At 30.3% G+C, this 12886-nt stretch overlaps 1 protein-coding gene across 1 annotated transcript in view; it reads right to left on the minus strand.

The window, feature by feature from the left end:
* Positions 1-12886, minus strand: part of LOC126733796 (roundabout homolog 2) — a 293625-nt gene that overhangs the window by 51836 nt on the left and 228903 nt on the right. Inside the window, exon 3 of the mRNA XM_050437204.1 lies at positions 11050-11331. Within this exon, the coding sequence (XP_050293161.1) occupies positions 11050-11331 (282 nt within the window). The remainder of the gene's footprint in view (positions 1-11049; positions 11332-12886) is intronic.

Below are 12886 nucleotides of genomic sequence, written 5' to 3' on the forward strand. Positions count from 1 at the left end.
GATTCTTGTCAAAAAAAAAATTAGTAAAGAATTGTCACAGGTTTTAACTGAAGAAATTGTCAAGGATTTTTGGTAAAGAAATTGTCAAAGATATATCTTAGAAAAATTGTATAAGAGATTGTTCACAGATGGTAGTCAAGAAAATTGTTAAAGTTGTCAATTCTTAGAAGATTCTTATCGATTGTCAAAAATATCAAAATTTCAATTACATTAATGGATTTCAAAGATATTAACCGAAGAAATTGCCAAGGGTTTTTAACAGAAAATAATAAAGATCAGAGATCAAAGTTTTTAATAAAATAAATAATTTTTCTCAGATTCTTGTCAAAAAAAAATTTAGTAAAGTATTGTCAGAGGTTTAAACTGAAAAAATTGTCAAGGATTTTTGGTAGAGAAATTGTCACAGATATATCTTAGAAAAATTGTATAAGAGATTATTACACAGATGATAGTCAAGAAAATTGTTAAAGTTTTCAATTCAAGATTCTTATCGATTGTCAAAAAATATCAAAATTTCAATTACATTAATGAATTTTAAAGATATTACCCACAGAAATTGTCAAGGATTTTTATCAGAAAAAATTCTCAAAACAATTTTTGTTAAAGAAATTGTCAAAGATTTAAATCTAGGAAATTAAAAAAAAATAGACCATCAAAGAGTAAAGGATTTTTGTCAGAAAAAATCTCAAAGAAATTGTCAAATACTTCAGTTAGAAAAAATTATTAGAGATTCTTGTCAAAAATTTTAGTAAAATTAGAAAATTGTGTAAGAGATTAGTCAGAGATTGTAATAAAAGGAATTATTACAGTTTTTAATAAAATAAATAATTTTTATAAGATTCTTGTCAAGAAAAAATTTAGTAAAGAATTGTCAAAGGTTTTAATTAAAGAAATTGTCAAGGATTTTTGTTAACGAAATTGTCAAAGATATATCTTAGAAAAATTGTATAAGAGATTAGTCACAGATGGTACTCAAGAAAATTGTCAAAAAAATCATAATTTCAATTACATTAATGAATTTCAAAGATATTAACCGACGAAATTGTCAAATATTTTACTTGGAAAAAATTATTAGAGATTCTTGTCAAAAATTTTAGTAAAATTAGAAAATTGTGTAAGAGATTAGTCAGAGATTGTAATGAAAGGAATTATTACAGTTTTTAATAAAATAAATAATTTTTCTAAGATTCTTGTCAAAAAAAAAATTAGTAAAGAATTGTCACAGGTTTTAACTAAAGAAATTGTCAAGGATTTTTGGTAAAGAAATTGTCAAAGATATATCTTAGAAAAATTGTATAAGAAATAATTCACAGATGGTAGTCAAGAAAATTGTTAAAGTTTTCAATTCTTAGAAGATTCTTATCGATTGTCAAAAATATCAAAATAGCATTTACATTAATGAATTTCAAAGATATTAACCGAAGAAATTGTCAAGGATTTTTAACAGAAAATAATAAAGATCATAGATCAAAGTTTTTAATAAAATAAATAATTTTTCTCAGATTCTTGTCAAAAAAAAATTTAGTAAAGTATTGTCAGAGGTTTTAACTGAAAAAATTGTCAAGGATTTTTGGTAGAGAAATTGTCAAAGATATATCTTAGAAAAATTGTATAAGAGATTGTTCACAGATGGTAGTCAAGAAAATTGTTAAAGTTTTCAATTCTTAGAAGATTCTTATCGATTGTCAAAAATATTATCAAGATTTCAATTACGGTAATGAATTTCTTAAGCTTCTTGTAAAAAAAATTTTGTCAGAAAAATTCAAGAGATTAGTCACAGTATTTTTTTTTTAATTGTCAAAGATTCTACTTGAAGAAATTGTTAAAGATTTTAGTAAAAGAAATTGTCAAATACTGCATTTAAAAAAATGATCAAGGATTCTTGGCAAAGATTTAAGCCAAAGAAATTATTTTAAAAAAATATTAAAGTTTCCAATTGAAGAAATGTTCAAACATTCTGGTTAAAAAAAATATCGTAAGTATCGTAGACAAGGAAATTGTTAAAGATTTAAGTCAAAAAAATTGTCAAGAAATTGAATGAAAAAAATCAACGAATATTTTAGTCAAAAAAATAGTAAATTCTACGTAAAAAATATTTACAAAGAATTTTGTCAGATAAATTGTCAAAGAGATTAGTTACAGTATTAAAAAAAATTGTTAAATATTCTAATAAAAAAAATTATTATAGATTTCAACCAAGGAATGTAATGAGTCATCAAATAAAGGAATTTTTCCCGATTCTTATCAAAGATTTCAAAAAAATATATTAATAAGTCCATTAAATAAAAAAAAATACAAAGGATTATTCTTGTTCTTAACTATATGTATATATTATAATAATTAAAGGATTACATGATATTAGGTCAGATTTTAGTCAAAAAAATGTACAAACATTTTTGCCAGAAAAGTTATCAAAGGAACTAGTCACAGTATTTTTTTAAAAAAATTGTCAGAGATTCTAGTCAAAGAAATTGTTATAGATTTTAGCCATAAAAAAATTACAAAAAGTTTTGTCAAAAAAAATTGTCGAAGAGATTATTTATAGAATATTTTCAAAGAAATTATTAGAGATTCTAGTTTATCTAGATTAAAGCTTTTAGAGGAAGAAATTGACAAATACTTCAGTTAAAAAAAATGGTCAAGGATCGTTGTCAAGGAACTTAGAAAAAAAAGTCAGAGATTCGAATTAAAGAAATTTTCAACGATACTTGTCAAAGAAATTACCAAAGATTTCAATTGATGAAATTGTCAAAAAAATTGTTAAAGTTTCCAACTAAAGAAATGACAATAGTGATTTAGACAAAGAAATTGTTAATTAAAAATTTCAAATTTAAGTACAAAAAATTTAATTAAGATTTTCCTCAAAAAAATTGTTAAGGAAATTAGTCAGATATATTTAAATAAAATTGTCAAAGATTTAACTTGAAGATTTTACTCAAAGAATTTAGCCAAAAAAATCATCAAATATCTAAATTTTCAGCCAAAGAAACTTATAGTTGCCAATTAATGAAATTTTTAAGGATTCCTTTCGAAAAAATTGTCAAAAATTTAATTAACAAAAAATTAACAAAGATGTTTCTCAGAAAAATAATTGGAAATAAGTCACAAATTTTTAAAAGTTTAAATAAAAAATTATTGTTTACAGTTTAAGCAAATGAAGTTATCAGGTACTTCAGTTAAAAAAATTGCCAAAGATTTTAGCTATAGAAATTGTCAAAAAATTACTAAGTATTCCAACTAGAGAAATTTTGAAGGATTGTTATCGCAAAAATTGTCAAGTATTTTAGGCAAAAGAAAATGCCAAATTTGAATAAAAAAATTAACACAGATCTATAGTAGAAAAATTGGTAAAGAGATCAATTACAGTTTTTGTTAATTGAAATTGTTAAAGATTTATCTTGAAGATTTTAGTCAAAGAAATCCTCAAATATTTAAATTTTTAGCGAAATAAAATTGTCAAAAAAATTAATAAAGTTCCCAATTAATGAAAATTTTAAGAATTCTTGTCGAAGAAATTGTCAAAGATTTTAGCCATAAAAGTTGTCAAAAAATTGTTAAGAATTTCAGATAGAAAAATTTTGAATGATTCTTGTCACAGAAATTGTCAAGTATTTTAGACAAAAGAAATTGTCAATAAAAAATTTAAAATTTGAGTATTTTAGACAAGGAAATTGTCAAAGATTTAAGTAACAAACAATTAACATAGATTTATTGCAGAAAAATTGTGAAAGATTACTCATAGATTTTTTTAAATGAAATTGTCAAAGATTTCACTCGAAGATTTTAGTCAAAGATTGTATTCCAGAAATTATGAAATATAAAAATTCTTAGATAAATGAAATTTTTAAAAAAATTATTAAAGTTGTCAATTAATGAAATTTTTAAGGATTCTTTTCGAAGAAATTGTCAAAGATTTAAGTAAAAAATTAACAAAGATGTATGTCAGAAAAATATTTAGAGATAAGTCACAGATTTTTGTTAAAGAAATTTTCAAAAATTTAACTAAAAAATTATTGTTCAAAATTTAAGCAAAAGAAGTTATCAAATACTTCACTTAAAAAAATTGCCAAAAATTGTCAAAAAATTGTTAAGGATTCCAACTAGAGACATTTTGTCAAAAATTGTCAAGTATTTTAGACAAAAGAAATTGTCAATAAAAAATCTCAAATTTGAATAAAAAAATTAACACAGATCTATAGCAAAAAAATTGGTAAATTCAATGAAATTGTCAAAGATTTAACTTGAAGATTTTAGTCAAAGAAATCATCAAATATTTAAATTTTTAGCGAAATAAAATTGTCAAAAAAATTATTAAAGTTCCCAATTATTGAAAATTTTAAGAATTTTTGTCGAAGAAATTGTCAAGTGTTTTAGACAAGGAAATTGTTAAAAATTTAAGTAACAAAAGATTAACAAAGATTTTTGTGAGAAAAATTATTAAAGAGCTAAGTTACAGATTTTTTCTAAAGAAATTCTCACAAATTATTGTTAAAAATTAAAGCAAAAAAAGTACTGCAGTTATAAAAATGGTCAATGATTTTAGCCATAGAATTTGTAAAAAAAAAATGTTAAAGTTGCCAATTAAAAAAAATTTCAATGATTCTTATCACGGAAATTGTCAAGTAATTTGGACAAAGAAATTGTCAATAAAAAATGTCAAATTTCAGTATTTTAGACAAGAAAATTGTCAAAAATTTGAGTAAGCAGAAAAATTGTTAGAGATTAGTCTTAGATTTTTTTAAATGAAATTCTCAAAGATTTCACTCGAAGATTGTAGCCCAGAAATTATGAACTATTAAAATTCTTAGATAAATAAAATCGTCTAAAAAATTATTAAAGGTGCCAATTAATGAAAATTTTAAGGATTCTTGTCGAAGAAATTGTCAAGTATTCTAGACAAGGTTGTTTAAGATTTTACTAAAGAATTATTTTCAAAAATTTAAGTAGAAGGAGTTGTCAAAAATCTTACTCAAAGATTTTAGTCAATAGAATTGACAAACATTTGAGATAAGAAAATTCTCATAAATATTTAGTTTTTTAGACGTGTTTGCCAGTTTTCTTTATTAAGGGGGCATTTACTTTAAAAAATTAATAAAACTTATCAATTAGACACAGTTAATGGGACTTCGAAATCCTTTTTTTAAATTATGAAATAGTATTAGAAAATTTATTATACGACGTTTCGCCTTTATATTTATCGTCAATTTATTTTATTTTAATAAATTTTTGATTATTTTCCATAAGATTTTTGGGTTCCCTGGAGTGGTCATATATCAAAAACCATAAGGGTTACATGGTTGGAAATTTAAACTCATATGGTTTTCAAAAAATTACCGATTTCAGCTTTTTTTCCACAAATACAACTTAAAAAAAAAATTTAAAATTAATTTTAAAATTAAAAGTTCTCCAGGAATCAAATGCTTATAACTCGGGTACCATAAGAGCGACATAGTTAAAACTTAAAATAAACATCGGGTTTTTATAAAAATACTTTAACATTTTCTCAATAAATGGAACAATCGACTTCAAACTTCGGCACTACTACGAAAATTGAAAAGCAAACTACACAGAAAAAAATCAATTTCAACTTAGGCAGTAACACGAAAATATCTCAGAACTCCATAAAAGAAAAAAAAAACAGCCATTTACAACAAAAATGCACAATCAAAAGTTTTCCCATTAATCTGCCCTCGCCTGCCATGTCACGCAAGAAAAATAATATGATGGTTTTCAGAGTCATTTTTCACGACAACATAAAAAAAACTTTTCTCAACGCATACATAAGGGCCGCGAGACACAAAACAAGGCAGTTTGTTAAGATAACGAGTTGGAGGGTCGGAAATTCAACAAAAACCAGAAATATTCACACATTTTTTAATGATTTTTATAACAAAAAAAAACATATTATCCCATATAAAACCCTAATATTTTCCAAGGAAAGTTTACTACGCCTTAGACGAATATAAATCTAAAATTCAACTTGATATATGCAAATGCATATCGCGAGATATACATTGGAGAAAGCGCCCCTTATCTATCAGGTAGTTTTGACAGGCGCCTCGTTTCATCGGCTTCCCTTGGGGCTACGTATTATTGATACGTACGTAGTTTGTCTGATGACAAGCCACATAAATAACGTTATTTATCTAACGTAAACGTATTAAAGCTTAATAAGAACATGCATAATTTACAATGTAAAGAACAGTTCATCAAACCGCTTCGGTTAAACTCGATAATCTTCGATCCAGCACACATGGTGATTTCTATATAGGAAAACGTCGCTAACAGTTGCCAAACTCTCGGTTTTTGTGCATTTCTGCCTAGAACTTTTTCAATGATAATCCATAGATCCATGATAGATCGCTCTTTACTCATTCAACTTGAGATCTTTAAATTGTTGAAGATAAATCTAATGTTTCTCTTCTCTTCTTGGGTTATTATCAATCTTGGCATTTGCTTTATGAGGATGCCTCTAATTTTAAAATATTTCACTCTTGAAATTAAATCAATGTCGAACTCTTCTAGTAATGTGCGACTTCGAGTGAACTCGGGTCGTCTGGTGGTAAGGAGAGGGGATATACATACATGACGCTCAGCTGTTCAGTCTTGAATTAGCAGCCAAGACGAGCGGATGGAGAAGAGAAACGGTGCTATGTAACAAGAAGATTTTTGATATTTTTTCAAGAATTTATTTGTGGGATCCAAGATAATTATAAAAACTATAACCATAAAGGCACCAGGTACCTTATTGAGGGTTTTTTCTTCCCAATAACTAGTAGCGAGAGATTCCTCCCAAATAATTATTTAAAATTTACGACCTCGTCCCGAAAGTTGGAACGAATTAAAACAGATATTTCGGTCATAAAACTAATCTATTTCTATCCTTACGCGGGCCATTTCATTATATATAAATATCTTCAGTAATGCCGTACACACACACACACATGAGCTGTTTTATAGGAACATCAGGCACATGGATGTCATCAGCGGAGGCTGTTAAAGCAGCGAGATACTAATAGGTAGTTAATTTTATTAAAAGTGTAAATGTAAATGGACCGGGAGTGCTTTTATGAAATAAAACTACCGACGGCAGTTGAGAGATATTCGAAAAGAGAGAATTTTGTTGAAAATAACGTTTTACCGAGGCTGAGGATGGATATTAAATATACATAGTGAAAGGAAGGGAATTTTCATTTATTTATTCGCTTATTTTTCAAAGAGCATCGCATGTCTTTATGTATGTATATTTTATATTATTAGTTATATAGTGAAGGTACATAGGCCCGAGATTTTGGAAAGAAATATACGTTACAAGTTCTGATGGAATAGATATTAAAGGACATTTTATGTATGAACACTGCACCTTTATATACTAAAAATGTGTTAAGGACGTTTATAGATGCAGTAAAAATTCGAAAAAGGAGTTTTGACCTCCAAATCAGTATACATTTCACTCAGAGATCCAGAAATCATGGACGATCGCTATAAAAAGATGTCTCCCGTTTGTAATTGGTCTAGTCACGTGCAAAAAATAATTTTTCCAGAAGATCCAGAATGTTACCATAAGGTGAGATGCGGTAGAAAGTGAAAAAAGGCGCTCTTGACCCCTAAATCGGTATAAATGTTACTCAGAGATGCAGAAATCATTGACGATCGCTATAAAATAATGTCTCTCGTCTGTTATTGGTCTAGTTACATCCGAAAACTAATTTTTCCAGAAGATCCAGAATGTTTCCATAAGGTGAGATGCGGTAGAAAGTGAAAAAAGGCGCACTTCACCCCTAAATCGGTATAAATGTTACTCAGGGATCCAGAAATCATTGACGATCGCTATAAAATGATGTCTCCCATCTGTAATTGGTCTAGTTACACCAAAAAAATAATTTTTCCGGAAGATCCAGAACGTTACCATAAGGTGAGATGCGGTAGAAAGTCAAAAAAGGCACTTTTGACCTCCAAATCGGTATAAATGTCACTCAGATATCATATATCATCATAAACGATCGCTATAAAATGATGTCTCCCGTCTGTAATTGGTCTAGTGACGTCCAAAAAATGATTTTTCTAGAAGATCCAGAATATTACCATAAGGTGAGTTGCGGTAGAAAGTCAAAAAAGGCACTTTTGACTTCCAAATCGGTATAAATGTTACTCAGAGATTCAGAAATCATTGACGATCGCTATGGAATGATGTATCCCGTTTGTAATTGGTCCAGTCGCTTCCAAAAAATAACTTTTCCAGAAGATCCAGAATATTACCATAAGGTGAGATGTAGTAGAAAGTCAAAAAAGGCACTTTTGATCCCTAAATCGGTATAAATGTCACTCAGATATCCAGATATCATGCACGATCGCTATGAAATAATATCTCCTATTTGTAATTGGTCCAGTCGCTTCCAAAAAATAACTTTTCTAGCAGATCCAGAATGTAAATGACAGGTGAGGTGCGATAGAAAGTCAAAAAAGACACTTTTGACTTCCAAATCGGTATAAATGTCACTCAGATATCCAGATATCATAGACGATCGCTATGACATGATGGCTCCTGTTTGTAACTAGTATAGTCACGCTCGAAAAATAATTTTTCCAGAAGATCCAGAATGTTACCATAAGGTGAGATGCGGTAGAAAGTCAAAAAAGGCCCTTTTGACTCCCAAATCGGTATAAGTGTCACTCAGAGATCCAGAAATCTTAGGCTATCGCTATAAAATTATGTCTTCTGTCGATAATTGGTCTAGTCACGTCCGAAAAATACTTTTTCCAGAAGATCCAGAATGTTACCATAAGGTGAGATGCGGTAGAATGTCAAAAAAGACACTTTTGATCCTTAAATCGGTATAAATGTCACTCAGAGATTCAGAAATCATTGACGATCGCTATAAAATGATGTCTCCCGTTTGTAATTGGTCTAGTTACGTACGAAAAATAATTTTTTCAGAAGATCCAGAGTGTTACCATAAGGTGAGATGCGGTAGAAAGTCAAAAAAGGCACTTTTGACCTCCAAATCGGTATAAATGTCACTCAGAGATCCGGAAATTATTGAAGATCGCTATGAAATGATATCTCCTATCTGTAATTGGTCTAGCCACGTCCAAAAAATAATTTTTCCAATAGATCCAGAATGTTACCATAAGGTGAGATGCGGTAGAAAGTCAAAAAAGGCCCTTTTGACTCCCAAATCGGTATAAATGTCACTCAGAGATCCAGAAATCATAGGCGATCGCTATAAAATTATGTCTTCTGTCGATAATTGGTCTAGTCACGTCCGAAAAATACTTTTTCCAGAAGATCCAGAATGTTACCATAAGGTGAGATGCGGTAGAATGTCAAAAAAGACACTTTTGATCCTTAAATCGGTATAAATGTCACTCAGAGATTCAGAAATCATTGACGATCGCTATAAAATGATGTCTCCCGTCTGTAATTGGTCTAGTTACGTACGAAAAATAATTTTTTCAGAAGATCCAGAGTGTTACCATAAGGTGAGATGCGGTAGAAAGTCAAAAAAGGCACTTTTGACCCCTAAATCGGTATAAATGTCTCTCAGAGATCCAGAAATCATTGACGATTGCTATGAAATTATATCTCCCGTTTGTAATTGGTTCAGTTGCTTCCAAAAAATAACTTTTCTGGAAGATCCAGAATGTTACCATAAGGTGAGATGCGGTAGAAAGTCAAAAAAGGCACTTTTGACCTTCAAATCGGTATAAATATCACTCAGATATCCAGATATCATAGATGATCGCTATGAAATGATGTCTCCCGTCTGTAATTGGTCTAGTTACGTTCGAAAAATAATTTTTCCAGAAGATCCAGAATGTTACCATAAGGTGAGACGCGGTAGAAAGTCAAAAAAGGCACTTTTGATCTTCAAATCGGTATAAATGTCACTCAGAGATTCAGATATCATAGACGATCGCTATAAAAATATGTCTCCCGTCTGTAATTGATCTAGTCGCTTCCAAAAATCAATTTTTCCAGAATGTCCAGAAAGTTACTATTAAGTGAGATGCGATAGAATGTCAAAAAATGCAATTTTAAATCCCCAAATCGGTATAAATGTTACTCAGAGATCCAGATATCATAGACGATCGCTATAAAATTATGTCTTTTGTCAATAATTGGTCTAGTCACGTCCGAAAAATACTTTTTCCAGAAGATCCAGAATGTTACCATAAGGTGAGATGCGGTAGAAATTCAAAAAAGACACTTTTGACCTCCAAATCGGTATAAATGTCATTGAGAAATCCAGAAATCATAGGCGATCGCTAAAAAATTATGTCTTTCATCTGTAATTGGTCCAGTCGCTTCCAAAAAATAATTTTTCCAGAAGATCCAGAATGTTACCATAAGGTGAGATGCGGTAGAAAATCCAAAAATGCACTTTTGACACCCAAATCGGTATAATTGTCACTCAGAGATCCAAAAATGATTGACGATCGCTGTGAAATAATGTCTCCCGTCTGTAATTGGTCTAGTCACGTCTGAAAAATTTTTTTTCGAGAAGATCCAGAATGTTACCATAAGGTGAGATGCGATAGAAAGTCAAAAAAGCACTTTTGACCCGCAAATCGGTATAAATGTTACTCAGAGATCCAGAAATCATTGACGAACACTATGATATGATGTCTCTTATCTGTAATTGGTCTAGTCACGTCCGAAAAATAATTTTTCCAGGAGATCCAGAATGCTACCAAAAACTGAGATGCGGTAGAAAGTCAAAAAAGGCACTTTTGACCTCCAAATCGGTATAAATGTCACTCAGAGATCAAGAAATCATAGACCATCGCTATGAAATGATGTCTCCTGTCTGTAATTGGTCTAGTCACGTCCGAAAAATAATTTTTCCAGAAGATCCAGAATGTTACCATAATACCCCCAAAATAACTTTAAGGCAATACAGGCATTAATAAAAGCATGAAATACGGTAGAGTAGTGCTCATAGAAAAGTAGGTTACTACATTAAAATCCATCTTTGACCTATATATCATGGCTAATCTTAATAAAATAGTATCCATCCCCTTAAAAATTACAAAAAAATAACTTACCATAAACTTTTAAAACAGCCTCAGGAGACTCCCTGGAACCAACTAAATTATGGGCAGCACACTGATACTTCCCTTCATCGTGTTGTCTCACATCGGAAATCATTAGGCTTCCCCCATCCATGATTTTTATACGTCTATCATCCACTTCCAAAGGTTTTCCGTCTTTTTTCCACCGTAGGGTGGGCTCGGGGTAACCTTTGGGCGCCCCACATAACAGCAAAGCGGTTTCTCCTGCGGCTACTTTTGTATCGGTCGGTACCGCTTTGAACTCGTCCCTTAAAACTATGAAAGAAAAACGATGTAATTAGCTAATCAGACAAGGAAAGTTGCAAGTATATTATTTGAATATAAATCGTTTTTTAATAAACTTTTTATTGGGTTGCGTGGAGTGAGGAGGCCCTGTAATCCGACCCTAATGCCGCTCTCGTGAAACATAAAGTTTTTAATTGAATCGGCCGGTAACTTTTTTAACCAACCTCTGTTTAAGTCCGTTTATGCATGACTTAAACGGGAAACGTGAGGAGGGACGGAGGAGTGAGGCTACAATTTGGCTCCGGGAAAATTTCCCAGGGCGAAACTTTTTTTTTTTTTACTTCGTCCGAGGCTCCGGTTTTGCGAATTTACATTTTATTCGGCGTTTAAATTTAAATATATTCAGAGAAAAATGCGGCCGAACTTAAAATCGAAAAACTTGCCTTTAATGGGCCTTCGGACCCCTTCTGGCTATATTCGACAGCGTGAGGAATTCACTTTTTCAGAGTTTTCGTTTAATCAAGTTGTTATGTTTTTATTTCGAATAGATTTATGGATTTTTGCACCCTTAAGATCTGCCCTTTCATATAAAGAAATAAATAGAAAATAGGGCGTTTTTATTCATAGGGCTGGAGTAGAAGCGAGTTCAATGTACAGGGTTGTTCCTTATATTTAGACAAATATCTTGAATATTTGTGTGTTAAATGAAACCTGCTCTGATTTTTTGGAAAAAAATCTTATTAATAAAAAATTATTAATTAATATTAAATTCTATAAAAAATATTCTCCCTCATTTTTATGCGTCAGGACATTTCCTCTATGCAAAATTAGCATATTTATACCTTCAGGATATGTCTAAGTCACATCTGACTATGGAAGAAAATGCATTTAAAAAGTTCACAGAGGGATTTTTCACTATTCGACGAATAAATCATATTGTGGAACTTGGAGCGACATGATCATCGAACAATCATTGATGAAATCCATGAAAACAGAGGGTGGCGTTGCACGTAAGAGAAGTACACAAGAAAGTGTTTTGGCAAAATGGGTGTATGGTATGCATGCTATGAATACTATCAGTAAGGGTATAGAGAAATTATGTAACGTCCGTTTAGATACAGCAGACCAACATGTAGAAGTACGAGACGCTCGAGTATTGATTGGTTTTCTTCTCATGATCCATTTCCAGAAATCAATCACATTATGTCCATTTCGAGTGGAATTATTGGTGACGATAAAATAAATTGTCATAATGCTTATGAAATCGGTGTAGCTTCCATGAAGACAGTAATGGGTCAACAATTCTCAGATATAAAGCTTAAACGTATGCACAGGGTCCTTCCATTATTAAGTATTACTTCTTCTGTTAAAGTTCATGATACGAAAATCGCTATAGATCCACTGTTGCTATTTCAACGTATAAGTGTAACAAAAAAATTCGAAGATCAACTACAAGAATTTCTCCAATATGAGTTAGCGCCATATCCATTGGCTCTTTTTGATGAAATGGGAATGCGCAAGACCAAGAAATCATCTTCATATGATTCTTTTCAACCAGTGTCCCTAGAATTAACTCCTCTTCAAG

The sequence above is a fragment of the Anthonomus grandis genome, chromosome 3 (assembly GCF_022605725.1).
Source record: "Anthonomus grandis grandis chromosome 3, icAntGran1.3, whole genome shotgun sequence".
NCBI lineage: Eukaryota > Metazoa > Arthropoda > Insecta > Coleoptera > Curculionidae > Anthonomus > Anthonomus grandis.